Genomic DNA, 22,719 nt, shown 5'->3' with positions numbered 1-22,719 from the left:
GTTGGAACAAGTGTTTGCAAATTAAATTGGCAACTAATCTGGTATAGACCATTTAGCGGGTTGGTTTTAGCTAACGAGGTATAGTTCATAATAATGTAACATTCCGGTCAGTAGATTAATGTGACGTGAAGTACCGATTTAATGTGTACTCAAGCGATAACAATCAACACTTGAAACGGAATGGAGATTTCCCTCCGCTTGAACGTCCTTTAAATTCACCACAACGTGCGTTGAGCGCATTGCATACTTTACGGCGCATAACCATCATCAACCCCTAACTACGCAAACTACAGTACGTATCGAAATGAGGGTTTCGTTTCGTTGCGTTAATAAAATCAATTTGCACATGAAATATATTTCAATATTAGTAAAATTTAAATGTTTGCTTTAATTCAATACAATTTTGGCATTTCTTTTCTACAGATTTTTATAAAGTTGATGCCTCATTATTCCTTTTCCTGCCAACAGAAAGCAACTGCGTGTATGCGCATCACAGCACAGATACACGTGTTATGCTTTTGCGCAACGATTCCTTTGCGTCTTTTGGGTGGCGTAACATTTGCGTATTACCATTATTCTGCCAGCAGCTGTGCGGTTATTGCTCTTTCATGCCATGACCAACCTTACGAAAGAAAGCAAATCGGTAGGAAATAGGGAAGAAATTGGCGCTTCTCCCAGCAAAAAAAAAAGAAAACAAAAATCCTTGTTTCTGTGTTCTGTGTACGGGGCGCAAAAACGTGTTGCTAATAGCGAGGAAGTGTAGAGGGCGGCAAAGACCTAGTGCTGCTTTGATGATAATAAATTGCATCGTGCTGCACCACGGCGCTGGCGACAACGGGAAGGGGAAGAAATGGAATACGTCGTACGAGGTGTAATTCGTGATTGCTCATGAATGCACTCTACCGGCTGTGTACGAACGAATATGTTTGCTAAAAACAATTGAATGTTGCTCACTATGGGAGAGTAGCGGGAGGTTCTATGGGACAAACAAACATATATTTTACTGATTTATTTTACAGGATTTTATGCAAATAACAGATCCAAACAGTTTGAGAAGTCTGTCATTCACATTGATACTTTAAAAGGTCAAACATCATAAACGGTAGGGCTATGGCCAGAGAAGGGAATGACAATTTCTTAACACTCGTAAGCATTTCAAATAAATCCGAATACTAACAATAAATTCATCGATTTCAATATTTGTTGTCCATTTAACAGCACTACTCAAGCCCACCATACAACATACAGCGTTTGCTCACTCATTCACTGTATATGTGTCGTTGGTATTTGTTATTTGACGTTCAAAGGAAACACACATGAAACGAATCTCCCGAGCAAAGGAGGATATAATAAAAATCATATTCTTGTTGGAAGCAATCAAAATATACAAACTATACCATTATTTTTCCCATCTTTCAATTTTCACAGCCCAAAGAATGCCTCAAACGCACTTCAAATAAGCCAACCGTTGGGCCGCTTCTGTACCGTCGTCGTTTGTCTCTGTGCTAGTGACAACATCGACATCGGTTGTAGTGTCTGTGCGCGCGCTTTGTCGACCACGAACCGCGGACTCGAGGGTTTTGCGGTTCATTCGATTGTTTCCCTTCGCCCCGAGCGCAAGTGTGCCCCGTGCTGTGTCCGCTGCAGTGGCGAGCGAAGCAGCGAAACCCACCCCGTGTGCACCCTTCGCTTTGTGCTGGGCGTTTGTGACTGTGTGTGTGTGTGCGCACTGTGTTATCGCTAGTGTGGTGGACACCCCGAACGGTGGAGCACGTTGGTTTCTGTCTGTCGAGTCGATTGTTGATCGTGTGTCTGATGTGACGGAACCGTGTTGCGGGGGTACGTATCACTTTCGATTTTTTTTGTGTGTGTGTGTGCGGGGGTGGTATCGGTTGGCGGGGTTGGCTTGCAACAGGGGGATGATGATTTTCGATCATCGCATTCCCGCCAACGACCACTATGTTGTTCTGCTGGCGTGCGCGCCCCAGAGACTCTACAACAGTGTGTGGCCTTGAACGGCGCTGAGCCCCAAACTGTCGGTGTATATATATATATGTGTGTGTGTGTGTGTGTGTGTGTGTGTGTGTGTGTGTGTGTGTGGTTGCTAAGGTGAAATTATAATAGAAATATTACAACCCTAAAAGAAGGAAATCAAAGAATTCCATTTTTTTTCTACCACCACAGCCCTAGCACGTGGTCGTTGCGTGAGCGAATGCGCAAAAGTTGCGTACAAGCGTGCAAGTGAAGCGTGCCAGCGGATTGTAATTGCGTAGCGTTTTAGTGTGCGGAAGCAACAGCTGAGCTTCTGTGTGTGCGGTTGAACGGCGGGAACAAAAGACGGCGACAGCATTCCCCCATTTCAGAACGAGTCTGTGTGCGTGTGTGTTTTGTGTGCTGTGTCAAAAAAAAAGGTTCGTTGTTTGATGTTTCTGTATTTGTGTCGTTTCGACAAAAAAAAGCATAGACATCCCCTACAACCACCCCTAATATCATCTTCAGCTCCCCCTTCCCCATCATTATTCAAAACAGAAACAAGCCCCCAACGAGATCGAAACGGAAGAAGAGCACAACCACATGTGGAGTAAGCAAGCAAACCTCCAGAAAGCATAAAAATATCGACAAACGCACTCGGCAAACGCACCCGCGTGTGTGTGTTGTGTGTGTGTTTTCTTCTTCTCTTTCTCGTGTGCGTTTGTGTGTGTGTAGTTCGCCCACACAGCAGGCCTACAAATGTGCAAACACTACAAGCAGCGCGACACGAGATCTATTCGAGGAAAAGGGATTAGTTTGAAGCGCACGGCGCCCGGTTGCCCAAAAATGTTTCGAATCGGTTGTGAGATTGCGTACGCCAAGATGTGTGACCTCTGCCATTCACCACATTCACACACAGCGACACCGATTTTAGGGGTGCTCGTTGTGTGATTGTCGCCCACCCCCAGTGACCGATCGCTCCCGTGATGATCGTGCTCAGGCGACGCTCAAGGTGAACAATTACACGAGGGTAGGGGGTGGAATGGCTGTTCGGCGTTTTGTTGGATGATTATTTATATGCTTCCTCTTTTTGAATTCTTCCCGCGGTACATAACTCACTCACCCAGAGGCTGTTTTGAGTGTTTGAATATCAGCATCTTTTTTGTGGTGTGTGTGGTTGTATTGGGCTACTATTGCTTACACCCTTACCGTGAGCTTGCAGCTGTACTGGTGGAAGTGTTTCAATTGATTTTGATTATTTTTTAATGACCGCAATCAACACAGCCGGCATTGTTTGTGCGTCGTCATCCTTGCATCTTTGTTAAAGGGTTTTTTTTGGCTGCTAAAGCTCCACAGATTTACACGTTTCCTTCTTCTTCTTCTTCTTCTTCTTCTTCTTCTTCTTCTTCTTCTTCTTCTTCTTCTTCTTCTCTTCTTCTTCTTCTTCTTCTTCTTCTTCTTCTTCTTCTTCTTCTTCTTCTTCTTCTTCTTCTTCTTCTTCTTCTTCTTCTTCTTCTTCTTCTTCTTCTTCTTCTTCTTCTTCTTCTTCTTCTTCTTCTTCTCCTCCTTATTCTTCTTCTTCTTCTTCTTCTTCTTCTTCTTCTTCTTCTTCTTTTTCTTTTTCTTCTCATTTTCCTCTCCTTTTTATCATTCTTCTTATTCTTTTTCTTCTTCTCATTCTTCTTCTTCTTCTTATTGATCTTTTTACCTTTGAGATCTTCCTTAATCCTATCTTACTGTAGTAGTACTGCGTTTTTTTTTTACAAAATGTACTTACATAACCTCAAAAAATGCAAATACTTAGGCAAAAAGAAAAGCAATAGTGTTTCAATTACTCACACAAAGGCAAATCCTGCCAGCAGAGAGAAGAAAAAAAAAACGAAAGCCCAACCAAATAAGTCGTCGGTTCCGTTTTCCCCTTTGCCATCCAACCCCCTTGCAAGAATATAACACTCGTTTCTCGTCGTGCACCCTGAGCTGTCCACTCTCCTGTGGCAAAATGATGGCAAAAAACTACTACCGCGACAGGCAAACGGTTCTATAATTAACGCCACTGCCTTTCCGTTACCATAGTGTCACTGTTGTTGTTGTTGTTGTTGTTGTTGTTGGTTCACGTTTTTGCCTCCCCAGTGTGCGATGTCGCTAGGCGCAGTTCGTCGCTAGCAGTAGCAGCAGCCAGTGCTCTACATTTCCTTTGTCAACGAGGGGGATTATCTTTGGAGTGGCAATTTTTTCAACCTCGGTTGGTGTTACCGGTCACTTGTCCACTGCCCGCTATCATTAACCCGCTTACTGATAAGACCGGATTAGTGGAGCCTTTGACAGACGGGACGCGGCGGAGCACTAGTCCACAGGCGTCCGCCCAGCCGACGCTCAGTCTGAATGTTCAGATGTGATTTTTTTGCATAACTCTTTGGTTCGTTGAACTTGGGATGAGCGCATTTTCTCTAAAAGATAAAAATAAAATGGAACAAATGAATTATCACAAGCACACAAGCCGCTCATAGCCATTACTGAATGAATTCGCAGACCTCGAGCGCCACAACCGTTATCAAGCTTCCTCTCAGGTCAGGTCACAATGTTCTGTATCATGTTTAGCTCATACGAGGTTGTACCAAACTCGTATGTAACCTGGGCACCATTTGAGATAAGAGGCGTGAAGCACATCTGGCCGAACAAGAAAAAAAAAACTGCCCAAAAGCCGCGAATCAACTCCAGCAGCTGGCTGTGAAATGCGTCACAACATATTTTTGGCGAACCTTTTTTGCGCTATCTCATCGCACAATTGTGCGGATCGTTAATGAGCGTCGTTAAGGGAATAAAGCGGAGAGAGAAACGTTTAATTACAGCACCAGCAATGATGCGAAAAGGTGCTGATAGATGACGGAGATAACATGTGGCACAGAGCATCTTATTGCACTCCAAAAACGACGATGCAGAAGCTCAAAGGTGGTGTGCGTTATAAAATAGACCGATCGAGGCGAGGGTCTATAAAATATTGATCGAATATTTGCACCCGAACCCGTCGGAGTCACATGTTTCCAATTGGCAAAGGTAAAATCGCCTTAAAGCTGGAAGTGAAACCTACAGCGCAGCACCGCCACCAGCTGGAAATCGTAGCTCCTATCTGCTGCAACTGCTTATTAGTAAGTGGAGTCTGCCATTATCCGCTGGACACGCACACGTCTCCGCAACCTATCATTACAGCTGGAATTGCTTCCCATCGCAGTTGGCCGGTTTGTCGGGTTGAAAAGAAAGTGTCATGCCCGTTTTGCATCTTTCCGTTGCTTCTGTATCGATCGCTAGAAGTCATCATTAGCTATGAAAATCCTTCCAGTTTTCCAGTTTTCGACTGGAACTTTAGTGCCACCAATCGAACCAATGCAATGGGTGCCAATGTTCTCGTATGCTTTGGCGCTGGTTTTCAATCGTTTAGCTAATGTATTCCATTATGCAAATGTGATCCCAGCTCTCCAAATAGCGACAGGGACACAAGGGGGCACGCCACATTTTATTGTAGATCATCATCAATGATCTCCTGGCTGGAGGCGTTCTGGTCAAGCCGTTCTCTCTCTCTCTGTCTCTATTTGCCTCACTTAGAAGAATAGGTTATGCAAATTTTGCCGTCACAAAACGGTATGGTGCTTGGACGACCGCCATGACACGATCTCTTATTCCCCCCTGGAGACCGGTTCGGGAACGTGACCGTTGGCGTCATCAAAAGCGGCACACCGTCGCGTTGCACGCTTGGGCAGGCGCGGCGCATTCTATCTTCGGTGATACTTGAGATTCACAGTCGTCGGAATCGAGAAGTGAACACAGTGTACTGAGGGCATACCACACCGCTGATAAGGGACGATGGTGGACGCATGTGGACGGGTGAGTTCCCGATGAAGTAACCCTGGCTGGTGGACCGCTTCCCGACTGATAAGAGCCATAAGTGTGTGTGTGTGTGTGTGTACTTGTGGTTGTAATAGCACATCATACAGCATAGCCACGGTGTTCTGCTATCGTCTGGGCGGGGGATTTTGTTTGCTTACAAGTGTGAGTAAAGAATGTGTTAACATTAGGATCTGCCGGCTATTTCCTGGTTGATAAAGCGTCCCGGAGGGTTTTGATTTTCCCATTTTTTTTGCCGTGGACTCTTCAGAGTTTTATTGTGATCTTTTGTGATGAATAGATCTGCAATACTAGCTCCTTCCAGACTAGCTTTCCGGGAATACTAGCCAACTAGTCGCAAACGTCGCACAGTCACGTCCTTACTGATAAGCACTCGGAATTGCTGTGGATGTAAAAATGAGGTTAAAATTAAGATCATCGCACTGCAGCATGTTGACTTTGTGGAGTTTAATTTCCCAGCAAAGAGACATCAGTTTCCCGATGTTGAAGATCCTTAAAAATCCTCCCTCAATGCCTGATCTTCTTCTTCTTCTATTTGGCGTAACGTCCTACACGGACATGCCGGCCTTTACAGGCTTTCAAGACTCAATTCATTACCACGCAGTCGGATAGTTAATCCTTGCTACGGGGGGACGGTCCATTCTAGGCTTGAACCCAAGACAGGTATGTTATTGAGTCGTTCGAGTTGATGACTGTACAATGGGACCGCCCCAATTATTATTATTATTATTATTATTATTTATTTAATAATTTGTTGGCCTCTAGAGTTTTACAAATGTGTTCTTATAATCTAGGGAAACATATGGGATGAGGAGTCACGAAGACGGGAGCGTAATTGGGAAACTGGGACATTGAAGTCGAATAGGAGATACGAGTCGTTGAATGCATAAAAAGCGCGCAAGAAAGGGTCATTCTGGCCATGACGAGTTTGGCTGAAAGGAGGTCACGAAGACGACGTGAGGGGGCATAGATAGGAATCGAGGATAGGAGGGCGGGAACCAAGTCATTGGAAAGTCATTGGAAAGGAGGCAGGCAAAGAAATATGACTGGATGTGATAGATGCGCGTTCTCAATGTCTCTAGCCCGAGCAAACGGCATCGGATAGGATACGAAGGAATTCGATCCGATCGTCCAAGAAAACGACTGATAGCGACACGAGTGAATTTCTGCTGAATTTGTTCGCCTGATAAGCACCCTGATTATAGATTACAAACTATGAAATCCGCTCGACAAGTTTCGATCGATCGGAACGAACGGACCTTGGACCTTTTTATCGTGAAACTTTAATACCCCACGACCTGTGGCGGTATCCCAGACCGCCAACACCAATTACAACACCAGCAAAGCAAAGCCAGTTTTGTTGTAATGCGTAATCGCGCATCTTCATTTCCTCGTGGGGTTATATTGAAATCGATCGCGAATGTTCGCCACTATTAAGGTTAAAGCGCGCAGCAGAGCCACACAACCAGAAAACGAACGAGGTCGATGGGGGTTGTCCATTCGGCAACCGGCGCATAAAGAATCGCTTCACTATTGTGCAGGTTTGTTTTTGTTTGGCGGTTTGACCATGGGCTCGATGAGTCAAGTTCGCCACCGCCGCCGCCGCCGGCAGTTTTCCACCACGTTTTCCACATCGTTTGGGTGCCGTGTGTGCGCGTGTTTCACGCGAAGGAGAAAGCGCGTGAAACCCACCAACAGATTGTGGTGGAGGGAGGGAGTCGTCGTATCGAGGCAGAAGTGTTCGATAACGAACGGTCAAATGCACATCATTATTAAAGGAAGCTCACTAGGTGCGTTGTTAGAAGGCGTTGGTAGGCAAAAAGAAGAAAAAAAAACAACAACATCCACTCAACAGCTTATTATTAAATCGAACAACGTTGCTACAAGCGGAAATAAATGACCTACCAGCAAAACTGCTCTGCCTCCATGTGGCGGTGCTGTATGGGTAGTTTTTCGTACGGTAGTTTAGAGTGGGCTGAACATGTCGCCGCCTTACGGCGATTATTGAGCAAGGTGACCTGAGAGAGAGAGTGCCGGCTGGAAGGTGACCAGCTGGAACCGTTTATCAGGCCCGAACAGCGATCGATTCCGTCATCATCGTCATCTGTTTGGGGTTGTCCTTGGGGTAGGTTGGTCACACTTCACTTGGCGGAAGCTTTATCTCAGCCACAGAGCGTTAGACATCCTATCGAAGCACGGTCTTGTTAACACGGAGCTCTTCTAGATCTAGGCGCTTGAGTCATGTTTGGTGTGATTCTGTGGTGTGTGAACAATATAAATAGGAATGACTGTAACAACGTGCGCTCGTCGTTTCAATGGCATAATTGATGAGAAAGTGCAAAACACTTACGTCAAAACAACTTCTCCTTCTCCCGTGCACACTGTAAGGGGTTCGGAGCCCTGATAGTGCAAGCAGAGATTAGCCTACTTTTCCTCTTATCATCGGACATGATCTACACATGACTGTTACTGATCGCCATTACTAACAGCACGTGACGTTGATGCTGCATTCAATCTTTGTTCGTTGACACGCTCCCTCAGGAACTCCAATTGACCCTCGGCGGTGAAGAAATCTCAACTAACTCACGCTCTTTCTCTCTCTCTCTCTTTCTTCAATTTTCATATAAACCAGATAAATCAGCACCAATCAAGCGGCTGGAGGTGGAAACACGCCAACAAACAAGCAGCTATCCTCATAATGACGATCCTCACTTACCATCGTTAAACTCACACGACGCAAAACTGACGACTCAACAACACTCCAACTATTGGGAGCAGACAGCGGCAGAATTTCGGCACCGAAGTCACATTTGCGATCGCGTGTGTTCGTGTCTGCCCTGGGGCAATCATCACGAACGAAGATAAAATGGACGGATTGAGTATGTGGTCCACGCTGGACACCAACTGCAATGCAATGCACACCGGCACCGATGATGACGGTGGAGTCGGCCAGTGTTACAACGACAGCAAAGTTACCGTCAGCTTCTGTGCCAACGCCATGACGGCCGAGGCGGTGGAGCAGCTGGTGGTGAAGGAATCGGACTGTCAGATGCAGCTAATGACGAAGCCGAGCGAGGTGGCGGTCGTTGTGGAGTAAGTAAACCCCCGTTTCATTCCTGATAATATTCTGGTCACATTGATCTTGGAGTTCAAGCGCACAGGAACAGTGACGCTATCTCTGTGTCTCATGTGAAGAGGGGACCCGCGAATCATCATAGTAGGCAGTTCATCACCATCAGGTTCATTGCGAAGCTGATTCGTATCAGCTGTATTTACATTCGACGATGACATGGGGAAGTTGAGTGTGTTATCAGCTACCTAACCTCAACCTGCAAATAGCGATAAAGATACGCGTACGCACTGATACCTTGGGTGTGTGTGTATATCGGGTGGGTTTTGTTCTCACGAAACCTTAGGGCTTTGTACTGATGTGGAATCAGTGCTGAAAGGATTAACGATTTTGGGATGCAATTGTACCGCACATGAGCTTTATCGAGCGGAGGGATAACAACGTGCCTTAGCAACAAGGGAATATAGTTAGTAGAAGCTTATCTCATGTAACACGAACTTAATTAGAATGAAGCAGACAACTGGACCATGTTTCCAATATAAAAAGTTAGTTAGAGTGCACTCGGAACAGTACTCACATGTTCACCTTCTACCATCCGGGGGTAATGTTACTTACAACGTCTTCTTCTACTCCTACCAGCACACCGAACAACCGTGTCCGCGTGGCGCTCGGCGTCCTGATCCGGCTGATGCTTCCGCTCACGCATGGTGTCGCACGTGGCTGGAAGGGGTTGCGCGGGCTGAGCGTGCTGGCCCTGCTCCGGAAGGTTCGCGAAAGCCACGGTCTGCTGACGACGCTGTTCGCGGTGGCGGCCAACACCGTCTCGATGAGTCTGTCCTCGGTACAAGGTAGGTGAAAAGAAGATTCCCAGTGGACGAGTGGTGTACAACACATTTGCCGTGTGTCTGTAAAATGTGACACCAAAGACGGAAATAGGTTGAAAAACCACGACCGGATTGTGCTACCGTTCACGTGCACACGAGGCCTGCCTTGATCGGAAAGGGGAAATGCTTCGAACGGTTGTCATACGTCATACGTTTTAAAACGGCTGCGAGTCAATAACCCCAGTTTGCTAATAACAACAGAGAGCACGGCTAGGTTTTATTTACGATCTGTTTACTCGCAGTAGGCCGGCTGCACTCCGGATTGACTGGTCTGTGGTTGTGGTCAAACAAATGCATTCTATTCTCAGCGTTGGCAAGTGTCCTAAAACGGTGTCAGATGTGAGATATTGCTCTCTGGCAGCTGAGAAAAGCTCGCCTGTAGAGCAGAACTGTCTGTAGATACTGAGCTAAGAATTCTGGAATTTTGATGACTAAATGGAAGATTTTCTTAGAATTGAGAAGATACTTCCGGTGAGTACTTCAGGCTGTTGTTGTTGTGATTTGATGCGCACGTAACTCATCAAAATGTGGCCATTAAAACAGAGTTGTAGTTCCACTGTAAATAGAGCCATTTTTTCTTCATTCTCTAAACACTTCAAGTTGATTCTCCAACAACCAGGTATATTGTTATCTTATCGTAACATTAACAGTGCCAACCAGTGTTTGGAGCTGCAAGATGAGCGCTGTTACGCTTCCCGAATCGATACAGTTTATATAAACGGGCCAAGCTCGAACGTTCGACTGGCGTCATCATCCCTCGTCTTAGCGCCAGTTGCACTTTGCTTCGGCATTCCAGCACAGGCATCCAGCAAAGCGCGCCCCGCGTTTGATTGCGTAGCCGTCTGCCAGAGTCAGAATCAATATCGGTGTGGAACGGCGACAACGGCGGTGTTGGGATAAAAATAATTTCCAATCCAATTAGGATTCGCGCACAGGCACGATTCTGCATATCGGTCTCCGCTCTACTGTGGCCTCACTCACATTCGTACCGTCGATCGGGCTCGATGGTGCTGTTCTCGACGCTAACGCTTTCACTCGGTGCTGCTGGTGCTGCTGGGCCGTACGATGCCTGGGCATCGTTTGAAACCATCGCCGGCCAGCAACTGTCCTCCTGCCTAACCTGGATCCTTTTCCTTGTTCTAGTGGCGCACCGCATCGACCCGCTGCTTCGTGTGATCAAACTCCGCAAGGACTCGTCGCCCACCGTTGCCATCAAGCAGGGTACTGTTACTACTACTCCAACTACTCCCACCGCTGCAGCCAGTCAGCTCGCGTCTCTCCGCGTTCCACGCCATCTAACGGAGCGGTGCGTCGATTTGGTAGTGCTCGCAGAACCACCCCCGGGTGTACCGATCCGGGCGGACATTGTGCTCATCCACGGGCTGCACGGTTCGCTCGTCAACACCTGGAAGCAGGGCCTGTGGAACAGCGAGGGACGGCTGGTGAACTTCGAACGTCCGCCGAAACCTCCGCTACGGCCACCGAAACGGCAGCGACACTCCCGGGCCAACCTGTTTGCACCGCCGCACGTCTCCAAGCGGCCCAAGTTTGAGTATCCGGCAGAGTGGGAGGATGGAGGAACGGGCGATCGGACGACCGAACATCACCACCAGTACGATGAGTCACGGTCCACCTCGTACGAGTTTGCGCACCGGCGCTATACGTACGAGTGTGGCGAACCGGACGAGGTACACTTTGCGGACGATGTGGAGTACAGCTTTCCCACCTTCCGGTTGCGCATCGAGGAGAGCAAGGAGCAGGCGGGCGGTCGCAAGCCGGCAACTGCGATCGACGATGGAACCGGTTCGCCGGGCAACGCGAACGGGAAGAGGAAGCTGCCGAAACCGACAAAGGATGCAAACTGGTCACCCTGCTGGCCGGGTGACTGGCTGCCGCTCGACTGTCCCGGGGTGCGTGTGATCGCCGTCAACTACACGACCGATCCGTACCTGTGGCGACCGGTTTGGATCACCAAAAGGAATCGGTAGGTCAAGAATTTCGGAAAACTCCAAGGCACACAATATGACAAGAGATTCTCTCTTTTTTGCAGCTCAAGTCTTGTCGATCGAGCACGGGAGATGAGTGATCTGCTGATAGCGAAAGGGGTCGGTCGTGGACATCCGATCGTGTGGGTCGGCCACTCCAAGGGTGGCATCTTCATCAAGCAGATCCTGGTCGATGCGTGGGAAAGTGGCCGCCCAGCGGCCGAACCGCTGTGGCAATCGTCCCGTGGGACGTTCTTCTACTCCGTGCCACATCGGGGCTCACCTCTGGCGGACTTCAATTTGCCACTGCTGCGCCAATCGGTGGAGCTGCTGGAAATACAGAAAAGTGCGTGAGGACACAACGAATTCTTGCGATTGAGATAGGGAGGACCTTGAACTTTTTTTTTTGGGATTTTTCTTCAGACTGTTCCAGTATTCTTGAACTGCACAGACGCTTCGTTGCCCTGTACCACAGTGGCCACCTGAAGATTGACGTGTTCAGCTTCGTCGAGACGGCCATGACGCTCATGTCCGTGATGTACCTGCGCATCGTCGGCATCGATTCGGCGGGTAAGTGGTTCGGAAGGAAGTCGTCAAGGCCCTAAGATCCAAGTGGACTGGATTAACGCCGCTTTCTTTTTTGCAGATCCCGGCATCGGGGAGGTGTGCGGCGTGCATCTCGATCATCGGGAAATCTGTAAACCGCGGAGCCGCAACTGCATCCTCTACACCGAGCTGGTCAAAATGATCAATCGCGTCAGCTGAAGCCAAAGAAAGGAGAGGGAGAAAGAATGTGTGTGATAAGACGTGCGTGCGGGAGAGGAATGCCAAACTGTGTGTGCGTGTGTGTGTTTGTGTACAGAAACCTTAGAAGTTAGTGAAGCGCGATATAAATGCTACAACAACGTACCGGAATAAGGCGGGAACTTGAGCTCGACTCCGCTGATGATTGTTTGGAGAGTGAGTGAGTGTGAGAGGAGGGCTCAATATTTGTTTTAAAATATGTTTCCACTTTACAATTGCAAAACCTTTTGTTACAAACGTAGTTAGTTACCGTTAAGTAGGGTAGAAAGACGAAGAGCACGAAAACCCAACAACCACCGGATTGCGGGTTAAAGTAGTCGCATCAGAAAGACAGCCGACGGGGACCAACGTATACCATTTTTGAGATTAGATAGATCCAGTTTGGACGCTTCGCCGTAATGGCTGTTACAGTTTCAGTTTTTTTTAATGATTGTTTTTTTACATTTTAATTTTGCGTTAAGTTTGCTGCTTTTGAACCGCTGAAGTGAAGTTTGGAACACTTTTACAGCAAAAGTTTGTGCGACACCTAGCAAAGCTGGAGGTCGGAAGAGCGTTGAGAAAGCAGGGCCTTAAACAGATGTAAGACAGCTGCTTTATTTTGTGATAATCGATAAAAACAGTGCGATAAGAGAAAGAGAGAAGTTAGCGTAGGTGAGTTAGTGTGTGCTCTAGTGATATGGGGAACCACTTCTCACGCAAATAAAGATTCGTTCGATGGACACAGAGTCCATAATGAACGATATAAAATAGCAAATGTTATTGGATTTCTTATCCGAAGGCGACGAACCTTTTCCCTGATCAAATCTTAGGTTCAACTTAGCTGCAAATTTTCTTTTCTTTCAACACTTTTCAAACTATAGCGGCAGGAGCTCCGATTCCGTGTTTGGAATCGATTCCGGAGCCGATTCCGATGATGGGTTAGAATTTATTCTGAAATCGGAATTGGCTCTGGAATCAGAATCATCATGGGAATCGCAAATTACTCCGGTAGTGGAATCAGGATTGACTCCAGAATTGGGATTAGCTCTGGAATGAGAATCAGTTTTTGAACCGGACCCAAGCGCCTATTCTTTTGGAGATGCCAAAACCAACTCCAATTTCAATGCCGGACCTGATTTCGGAGCTGTTTTCGATTTCGATTCTGTACCTGATTTCGCCCCCGAACCGATTCCGACTTCAACTCCGAAACCGATTCTGACTTCGACTCCGAAACTGATTCCGATTCCGGAATGGATTTAAATTCTAGAGCCGAATTCCGAGCCAATTCCGGAGACAATTCCAATTTCGATTTCGATTCTGGATCTGATTCCGACTCCGGATCTGATTATGATTCCGGAGCCGAATTCGGAGCCAATTCTTGAGCCTATTCTGGAGCTGATTCCGATTTCGATTCTGGACCTGATTCCGACTCCGGAACCGATTCCGACTCCGCAACCGATTCCGACTCCGGAACCGATTCCGACTCCGAAACCGATTTCTATTCCGCTGCGGATTTAAATTCTGGAGCCAATTCCGATTTCGATTCTGGATCTGATTCTGACTCCGAATATGATACTGTTTCCGGAGCCAAATTCGGAGCCAATTCTTGAGCCTATTCTGGAGCCGAATCCGATTTCGATTCTGGATCTGATTCTGACTCCGGAACCGATTCCGATTCCACTGCGGATTTAAATTCTGGAACCGAATCCCGAGACAATTCCGGAGACGATTCCGATTTCGATTCTGGATATGATTCCGACTCCGGACCTGATACTGATTCTGCAGCCGGATTCGGATCCAATTCTCGAGCCGCGATTATTCCATATTCGATTCGGAAAACTTATTCCGCACCTTCCATTCGGAATCGATTCCAAAAAACCTTAGAGCTAGCCGGAATTGCTTCCATCGAAAAAAATCTTTTTTCCCATCAAAGTCTAAACATATGAAAACGACTATTTCATTGATGTAACTTTTATTTTGTTAACAAATACTTTCTCGGTGTAAATCCGTCAAATTCGTAATGCTTCTTCGCAAGCGAGGGAGGGGGTAACAACAGTTGCAAATAAAAAAAAAACTCCCTATGTGTAACAAAAAAAATAAATAACTACAAAACTAAACCCTGCGGTGTGCGGTGTTGCTCTGTGTGTTGCGAGGCAAAAACGACCAACCAAACACGGGAGAGCAACCTTAAATAACACGATCCTAACCCTAAGTTCATCACATTCTTACATCGAAAATCGAAATGCGATGTTGTCTCGTTGTCCAAGCTTTGGCTGCGGTGCGTGGAGGTAACTGGTGTGTGTGTGTGTGTGTTTGTGCCATGTCTGAATTTAGATAAACACATTCATCAGCTGTTCGAACTGTTTGAGCTGCGTGTAAAGCCCGGACAGGGCGGACGATGCTGCTGTGCTGCCGGCGCTCTTCTTTGTGCCGTGGAAAATGAGCTGCTGCTGGGCGGCTTTCGGCATTACCTGCGCCACGTTGGCCAGCTTAACACTGTCCGGGCCGCCGGACCGGATCGCCTCCTGGATGGCACCGACTAGCCGCTGGTACAGGAACGACTGCCGGCAGATCGGTTTGCTGAGATTGAGATGGTCCTCGCTGGTGAGGTAGAAATCGCCCGCATCGATCCGGGCCGAACTTTCCGGCACCACGTGTATGGCCAGCTTGAACGACGTCAGCACGGTTGGTTTGCCCTCGCAGAGGGTAATGATTTTTGGCCGGCGCACTCCCAGTGAGTCGACCGAGCGGAGGAAGCTTTTGTTTAGATGCAGCAGATGGGTGGAGTTTTCCTCCAGCTCCTGCACCTCGACCGAGGGCCACACGAGGGCGGATGTGTGCTGCTTCAGCTTCGCCACACCGCTGCCCCGATGGGGCGTACCGAGGAACATGACGACGCGCGAGTTTTCCGCCAACCGGCGCACTTTGGGGTTGGGACTCTCGAGCGCCTGCACCATGATGCTCTTGATCAGCAGTCCGCCCATCGAGTGGCCGACCCAGATGATGGGCCGATCCTGCCCGACGTCCGAGGTGGCCAGCTTTTCGAGGAATTCGGCCGCCCGCTTCTGCAGCTTGCCGTCGTACTTCTCGCACGGGCAGCCGGTCGCCGACCACTGCGACAGGGAGGACTCGTAGTCCAGGCCGAGCACGCGTATGCTGGGGAAGTCTTTCGGGAGCCATTCCATCGGCCAGCAGAACGATCGCTGCGTCGAGTCGAGCGATTCCTGTAGCCACTGGTCACCCGACACGCTGCAGGTGGCACCGTCCGCGGTGGCGGTGGGCTTGCCCGTGTGCGCATCCTCGTCCGCTGCTAGGGGGACGTCCGGGTAGACGACGGTCCAGTCGGCACCGAGCGGTTCCTCCTGTTGCAGTGCTTCAATTAGCTCTTTCGTTTCGGTATCGCTGATCGATGCGTCCCGTGGTCCACTGTTGGTCGATTCCTGGAACGTGAGCAGCTCATCCTTGTACGCGGTAATGCCCTCTGGAAATGGAAGGAACGCGAAATTTGCAATTAGAGCACATCGTTATGTTTTGCAACAATGAAACTGAGTGAGCACGATCGTCAACGTAGCGCAAAATGAAGAATTTCTACAATTTGTTTGTGTTTTATCTCCTCCGATTCCCTCTTCGTACCGGGGACAAGAGATGAGGTGTGGTGTGGCAGTGACATGAGCGACCGAAAAGGGGAGGTGAAAAAGGCACAAGTGTAAAAAACGGAAAAGCGTAGCACGTCTCGCTTACGCTTACCTTCAGCTGTCCGGGCGTGGTCCTCCTCCTCGAAGGAGGACTTTCTAGCGGACCAGCTTTTGTACGAGCGAGCAGCGTAAGCGACCTCGGTTCGTTGTTCTGTCCGGTTCGGCGGTATGTCGACGTCCGTCGGTGCAATGTCGTTGGTGAGCGAGGTGAAGGACGACGACGATGTGGACACTAAATGAACGTCTTTGTGTTTCTTACCTAGCAGACTGGCAGCTTGCGGTTTGAGATCCTTCTGGCGCCACGTCACAAATACACCCCCTGGAGAGGGAAAAAAGAATACAGAGAAATAGAAAATGCAAGCGTTAGTAAGGATAAACCATCGATTGAGCTGCACCTCAGCATCCTTACCCAAAAGTCCATGGATGAAGACGACATCGACGGCCGGTTTGGCTTGCTGGCGGCCGCGCGGATGCAACGGGTACACCTTCGGCGCGTATCGGAACCCGTTCGGATCGTCTTGGTCCAAATTTTCCAGCGTGAGGTCCGCCGTCACCTGCATGCGCATATCCACGTCCCGCTTCCACCGGGCCAGTATGCCGATCCAACCGCTCGCATAAAACTCGTACCCCAGCCCTTCGCACGCGGACAGATTGCCCACCAGCCGGCTTATCAGCAGCTTCATATCAATATCCTCCCGGAACAGCTTCTCCGCCTCCAGCAGCATCAGCAGTCCACCCGCATCTACAATCCGCCGGCAGTGCTGCTTACCCTCCGGCCCGACCAGCCCCGTCAGATGCACCAGCGCACTGAGCGACTGCTTGAGCTGATCGTATTCGAACCGGGACGGTGACATCTGGTACGTCACCTCGTCGCCGTCCGGCTCGCGGATGTGGCCCGAGCTGCCGAACGTTTGCTCCAGCGCGTACGCGGCACACTTGTGCGGGGCCAGCAGCTCGAGCAGCGACTTCATCTCCACCAGCACCTCGCGCATCTCCTTCTCAACGCCGTACTGGCGCGGGGGCAGAAACCAGCGCGTGTCACAGTTCGAGCGGGCCAGCGAGATCGCCGTCCGGTAGTCGCACAGCTGCGCCAAGTGTTGAAAGTCCCAATCTGGAGAGAAATGATCATTAGACACTTGGTTTCGGCAACGGTTTTTGTGACATCCGACCTACCCTTTAAATGGTCTATCTGTGCCAGCTGGTGGATGGCCTTCAGCCGCTCGGCCTGATCGCCCCGCTGGGCGATCCGGAGCAGCCGCCAAGCCACGGAATGCTTGAGCGCTTTCCACCATTTCTCGAACGGCTGCACGATGATGTTCAGCAGCCGGTGCTGGTTCTCCGCATCGAGAGCGCGCTCGCGCAGCGATTGCCGGTAGATGTGATGCTTGATGTAGATGTAATCTGGGCGCTTCCGGTCAATGTCTAGCACGCGTGTGTCGACCAGCGAGGAAAGGGCTGCGTACGTACGGTATGCTTCATAGCTTAACACTCCCAGTCTAAAAATAGATTGGAAAAAAAGGGGAAGGGATGGTCGATTAGCGAATGAGTTCGTAAACAATGATACTATGGCGGTACAGTCGCGCTGAGATCAACGTGCTAAACACGGGAAGTGCGCAACTCTCACTCTGCTACGCAGTTCGTGGTGGTGTGTCGTCGTCGTCGGCGCCTGCTCAAGGCCGCATTTTTGCGATGGCGTGATATGTCGCCCCTTCGGGGGGTGTGTCTTAGAAACCGATCAACAAATCAGCGTGTTTTAGGGAAGGGGGTGCGGGATGGGGGCTCGTGATGTGTTGGTACTTACAGCGATGCAACGCCACAGCCGGAAAACAATTTGGTACACTTTCTGTACTCGATTTGCATCCTTTTTTGGCGGTTGACTGGAAAACACGTTTTTCACTCCCCCTTTTTTCGACTGTTTTTTACAATAATTTAGATTTTTTCTTCTTCTCTTAGCACAATCTCAATATGACACGTTTTTTTGGGGTAATTTTTCTCAACTTCTTAATTTTTGTGTACTTTTCGATACAATTTTGTGTGTTTCTGTTGTGTGGTAGGTTCCCGCACTGTCGCTTTCCACTGAAAAGGCGATCTGCTCGCCTACTGTGCTTCACACACTGAGTGTGTGTGAGTGTTACACAATGCCACACAGGCGCTCGATCGAACTAAATTAAGCACAAAAGTAGCACCCCCAATGCACACCACCAAAACAAGGCACACACTCGTTCAAACTTCTCTGTATTTCACACTGTCCCTTTGTTCGCACAACTCTATTATGCGTGTGTTTGGGTTTCACCTTTTGTATCCTTTTTAAATCGTTTATATCCTTTATCACTTCCTTTAAGTTCATTCGCTTTTAAAATTGTTCTTGTCTCTCTTGTTTGGGGGGCACGACCTGGCGTGTGCCTTCACGTTGTATTTGATTCTTGTTTGCTGGTGGGGTGTGAGTCCGAGACTAAATTTCTAATGCCGCGGTCGGTCCTACTTAACGACTTTTCGCTGCCGTCAACAACATCCGATAATAACAACAACATCACGCCATACGGATTGGGAAACCAGCACACTGACACACACAAACACACACACAGCCAAAGAGAGGGGAGGTAAGTTCCACGTAAATAACACACAAAACAAGTGCAGCGATGTGGATTGAGTCACTTGGCGATGGCGTCAGCAACCGTTTGGAGGGAAGATATTAGCAGCAGCAGCAGTGGACGGTAAATATCAACAACAGACGGGGCTAACACATTGATGTCAATGATTGAGCAGGAGTGCAGCAAATGTTTTTCGCGAAAAAAATATCAACAAATTAGCTGGCGCTACGTCCGTGGTGGAAGGAAACTACGACTAACCAATAATAAACACAGCGAGAAAGAGACAGGGAGAGTGAGCGAGTGAGTGAGAGACGTTGAAAGAAGTTGAAGGAAGGAGAGAGAATGCAAGGAACAACTGAGCGCAGCGTGGCTCAATATTGATGATGAAAGAAAATTCATAACACGTTTTTCACTTTCAAGCAATTCGAACGCGCGAAATTCAAATTCATACTGAGCGCCGGATGTTGTACCAGTATCGTTTTGAATTGAAAAAAAATTAAATTAACTGGCAATTAAATGTACGTCCAAAAATTGTAAGCAAATAACAGTCACATATCATCCTTAACTGAATGCATTTGACTCTACATGACTTATATGGGATGACTCAAGAATAGCGATGGTTTCTTGGAATAGTACACACACGGCACCGAACCGCTTGCGAGCGACTCCGGTTTCGATACCTGTTAACACATATCCATCTAGATACTAGTGATGGGCGTATCGAGTCAAGATAGGTTCAATCCGACCCGACCCGACCCGAATTCGCTGCATCAACGGGTCGGACTCGCTTATGCTTTCTTGCACCAACTCATCTCTCGGGTCGACCCAAACTCGTTGCACCCGCGGGTTGGAATGAACCCACCTTGGCCCGTCCCGAACTCGTTGCACCCACGGGTCGGAGTCGCTTATGCTTTCTCGCACCTACTCATCAGTCGGGTCGACCCGACCCGGATTTGTTTCCGACTCCGACCTAGGGCACCCGCTGCACCCACGGGTCGGAATCGACTCCGACTGGGTCGCACCCGACTCCGGGTTGGGTCGTGAAATGAATCGTATGACCCACTACTAGTGGATACCCATGTGACTAAAGCCTAGAGCCGTCTGGAGCTGCTAGTTAGAAGCTTCATGTCATTCGGAAGTGATTCTGGTTTTATGTCGCATTAGCACTTTGGAGTAGTGATTTGTTAGTTGGCAAAAATCCGGAGTCGACTCCGATTCCACTTCGAAAATGTACGGACCAACTCCGTAAGATCCGACCAGCATCATACTAAGCTGTCCAGAGTCGTCCGGAGTTTGCGTGCGAGTCATCGGGAGTCGGAGGTTTATGAAATTGTTTCGGGAATATGTATTGCCAAATCGTATGGACGAACTGACAAACTCATGATTGCGGAACATTTTTGTTGCACGAGAAACAACAATTTGTTTCGCGGTTATTTGTGGCAGGAACATTTTTGGACGCGTTTGCATATCAAAACGGATAATTTAAACTCATTTTTTTTTAATTACGAGCAATTACGTGCACAATTTCAAACTAATTTGAAAAATCTTCGGAAATATTGCTATTGAATGTTGCCGCAACAAGTGCATAGAGCCGGGCCTGAAATTTTAACCCAAGATAGATTTGATGTTTAGTCGTATGATTTCACAACATAATCATGAGATCAATCCGTACATTGAAATGTTTAAAATTAACGTGAAAGCTAACTCCAGCTCCCCCCCATCAACAGTTTGCAAACGGTCAAATTGAAAAACCCATCTTCGGACAGCCGCGTTTTCGAAAATACATCGGTTCGGTTCGGGTACAGCTCGGGCGCGTGCGTTTACAACACGTCTGCAAGAGTTGAACGCTTCGTACTCATTTGGGGGAAGAAAAAAAAGTGCACACAAACAGGATCGCCCTCGGGTTCTCGGTGGTCTGTGGAAGATTTATTCTCTTTTCGGTGTGAAAAAGCGGACGGAAAACGTCGAAAGTGTGCAATCAGTTTGCTTCTAAATCGTGAAAGTGTGTTGAAAAGTCGTACCAGATGTAAGTGGTACTGCTTGCAAAGTGTTTGGAGAGTTTTTTTTTGCGTGGGGGTTGATTTCACAATCGCGCACCAACACGGAGCGCGTTTCAATGCCAGTCACGTCGTACCACCACCACACGGTGCAGTGAATATTTCTTACCGTCCGGATCTGAACAGCCACTTTCTTGGAGAACATTTGCGAGCATTTTCATGGAAAACCATTTCTGCGCTGCGGATGGCATGAGTTTTCTAAAAAAACAAGAAGAAGAAGCGAAGAGGATTTGCAATTTTGCACAGTTTTCTCTTGCCTCTTTGGTGGTGTGTGTGTGTATTTTTTTCCCAACACAGCATATTTTTGATCTCAACGCGGGGTCGTCTAGGTGTGTTTGTGTGGATGTGTGTGTTCGTATAGCGATGGAAATGGTGTACCGTTTGTTTTCCTTCCCTTTACCCTCCCAATCCCCTTACACTGTCGTCTCTTGTGACGGATTCCAAAAGTCTAGCACAGGATGTATGATGCGTGCGCGTGTGTGCGTGTGTTAGTTTGCGTCGAGACGAGTTTTGCGTGAGAGGGAGAGAGCCGACAGCATGGCGGCGAGAGAGTGAGCGAGCAGACAGCACATGAATGAAGTTGAACGTACATCGGCAGCAGCAGCAGCCGCCGCCAGAGGGAATTATAGGTGGACCGTGTAGTAGTAGTGTTCGTACGACATCACAAGCAGCAAGCCAGGCCCCAAAGGCAGCCAGCCAACGCAGGCAAGGCAAGCAAAAGCAACAAACAAACAACGTGTCGTCAACTATTGTCGATGACGACGGCGCAAAGTGGGAGCAAAAAAGAAAAGCTAACTGCGTCGCAGATGAAAACGATTTGTTTTTGAAGTGCGAGCAAGCAATACAGCGTTCGTGGCAAAATATTTACCACAAAATGTCGGTTGAGCTTGGAAAAGCTGTCGAAAAAATATATATATATATATTGTGTTGAAAGTGCATTGGATTTGAATTTTGTTAGAAAGTTTCCATTTTGTGGTTAGAGCACATCAAGTTTTGATCGCTTTCATCGAGAAACAATGGCGAAACAATCATAAGTGGTGGTGGTGGTGCCTTGTAGTGCGATTTGTGCTGTGCATTCTCTTTCTCTCTCTTGCTCTCTATCTTCCTATCTCGCTCTCTTCAAATGCAGTGAAAACGTGGCCTCCTGTTTGCTGCGGTGTGTTTTAATTTTATTTTCCCCCGTTGAAAATTATTTGCCCTTAAGGCGAGTCGTGCTCTTCCGTGTTTTGCACTTAAGAATATAAAAAAATGGCGAAAAACATCTAATTAGATTGCGAGTGGAGTGGTTTAAAATAATGCTTCCATAATATAAAAAGCGTTTATTGAAGTTGAAATACAGTTTGGTTCCACAGTTTCCATTTTTCTGGGGGTTTTCACGCTCGGCTTATTGGCCCAACTGACCGGGGCCACCTTTTGGTACGGATCGCAGCAGGCCGGCCGTAAAGGCGCCGGCAGGTTATCTCACCCAGGTCGCCCTTCAAAGGTGTGGTGGTGGGGTCGTGTTTCATGAATGAAATTTAAACTCATCCAAACATCATCCAATGGCGCTGCGATTCTGCTCGATTGCGGCCTTATCGCCTTACCACCCCACCAAGTCTCGCGGTGGGTGGGGATGGGGTGGGTGGTGAAACATCATTCATAAGTTGCGTTGTTTGTGTGTTTGCTTTGTAAAAAAAAGTGTAGTTGTTCGAAAATATTAAAATTTATAACTTGTCGTTTTCTTCTGCAGCGTATGACTGATAAAAATTATAAATTAAAATCAAAATATAAACTGCTTACCTAC

The 22,719-nt window shown here is 48.0% G+C and overlaps 2 protein-coding genes across 5 annotated transcripts; one reads left to right on the top strand and one right to left on the bottom strand.

Moving 5' to 3' along the window:
• Positions 1–1,303: 1,303 nt before the first annotated feature.
• Positions 1,304–13,351, top strand: LOC121599349. 3 transcript variants are annotated; one of them, XM_041927085.1, is made up of 8 exons: positions 1,304–1,839; positions 2,185–2,411; positions 8,504–8,964; positions 9,581–9,789; positions 10,969–11,809; positions 11,876–12,156; positions 12,234–12,380; positions 12,457–13,351. In XM_041927085.1, the coding sequence occupies exons 3-8, from the start codon at positions 8,738–8,740 to the stop codon at positions 12,573–12,575; spliced, it is 1,824 nt and encodes a 607-aa protein (XP_041783019.1). In that variant the 5' UTR covers positions 1,304–1,839; positions 2,185–2,411; positions 8,504–8,737; the 3' UTR covers positions 12,576–13,351. The 3 variants fall into 3 exon arrangements, with proteins under 3 accessions (XP_041783019.1, XP_041783018.1, XP_041783020.1); XM_041927086.1 differs by lacking the exon at positions 1,304–1,839 and adding an exon at positions 2,091–2,109; XM_041927084.1 differs by lacking the exon at positions 2,185–2,411.
• A 1,197-nt stretch (positions 13,352–14,548) lies between these two features.
• LOC121599346 (protein SERAC1) lies at positions 14,549–19,140 on the bottom strand. Of its 2 annotated transcripts, none has more exons than XM_041927081.1 (5): positions 18,090–19,140; positions 17,462–17,784; positions 16,698–17,399; positions 16,341–16,607; positions 14,549–16,074 (listed from the first exon to the last, which is right to left on the bottom strand). In XM_041927081.1, exons 1-5 carry the CDS (start codon positions 18,146–18,148, stop codon positions 14,924–14,926), a joined length of 2,502 nt encoding a protein of 833 aa, XP_041783015.1. In that variant the 5' UTR covers positions 18,149–19,140; the 3' UTR covers positions 14,549–14,923. The 2 variants fall into 2 exon arrangements, with proteins under 2 accessions (XP_041783015.1, XP_041783016.1); XM_041927082.1 differs by having other exon boundaries at positions 16,548–16,607; positions 18,090–19,139.
• Between the last annotated feature and the right edge of the window lie 3,579 nt (positions 19,141–22,719).

Source organism: Anopheles merus, chromosome 3L, assembly GCF_017562075.2.
Source record: "Anopheles merus strain MAF chromosome 3L, AmerM5.1, whole genome shotgun sequence".
Classification (NCBI taxonomy): Eukaryota; Metazoa; Arthropoda; class Insecta; order Diptera; family Culicidae; genus Anopheles; species Anopheles merus.
This window is presented reverse-complemented; position numbering and strand designations above follow the sequence as displayed.

What these genes read in the sequence shown, in the direction of transcription:
- LOC121599349 (XM_041927084.1), top strand. Translation starts at nt 8,738, where the DNA reads ATGGACGGATTGAGTATGTGGTCCACGCTGGACACCAACTGCAATGCA. An exon ending in TGGATCACCAAAAGGAATCG is followed by an intron (nt 11,810 to 11,875) that starts GTAGGTCAAGAA and finishes TCTTTTTTGCAG; the next exon opens with CTCAAGTCTTGTCGATCGAG. An exon ending in GCTGCTGGAAATACAGAAAA is followed by an intron (nt 12,157 to 12,233) that starts GTGCGTGAGGAC and finishes ATTTTTCTTCAG; the next exon opens with ACTGTTCCAGTATTCTTGAA.
- LOC121599346 (XM_041927081.1), bottom strand. Translation starts at nt 18,148, where the DNA reads ATGCAAATCGAGTACAGAAAGTGTACCAAATTGTTTTCCGGCTGTGGC. An exon ending in GGCTGTGGCGTTGCATCGCT is followed by an intron (nt 17,785 to 18,089) that starts GTAAGTACCAAC and finishes ATCTATTTTTAG; the next exon opens with ACTGGGAGTGTTAAGCTATG. An exon ending in ACAGATAGACCATTTAAAGG is followed by an intron (nt 17,400 to 17,461) that starts GTAGGTCGGATG and finishes ATTTCTCTCCAG; the next exon opens with ATTGGGACTTTCAACACTTG.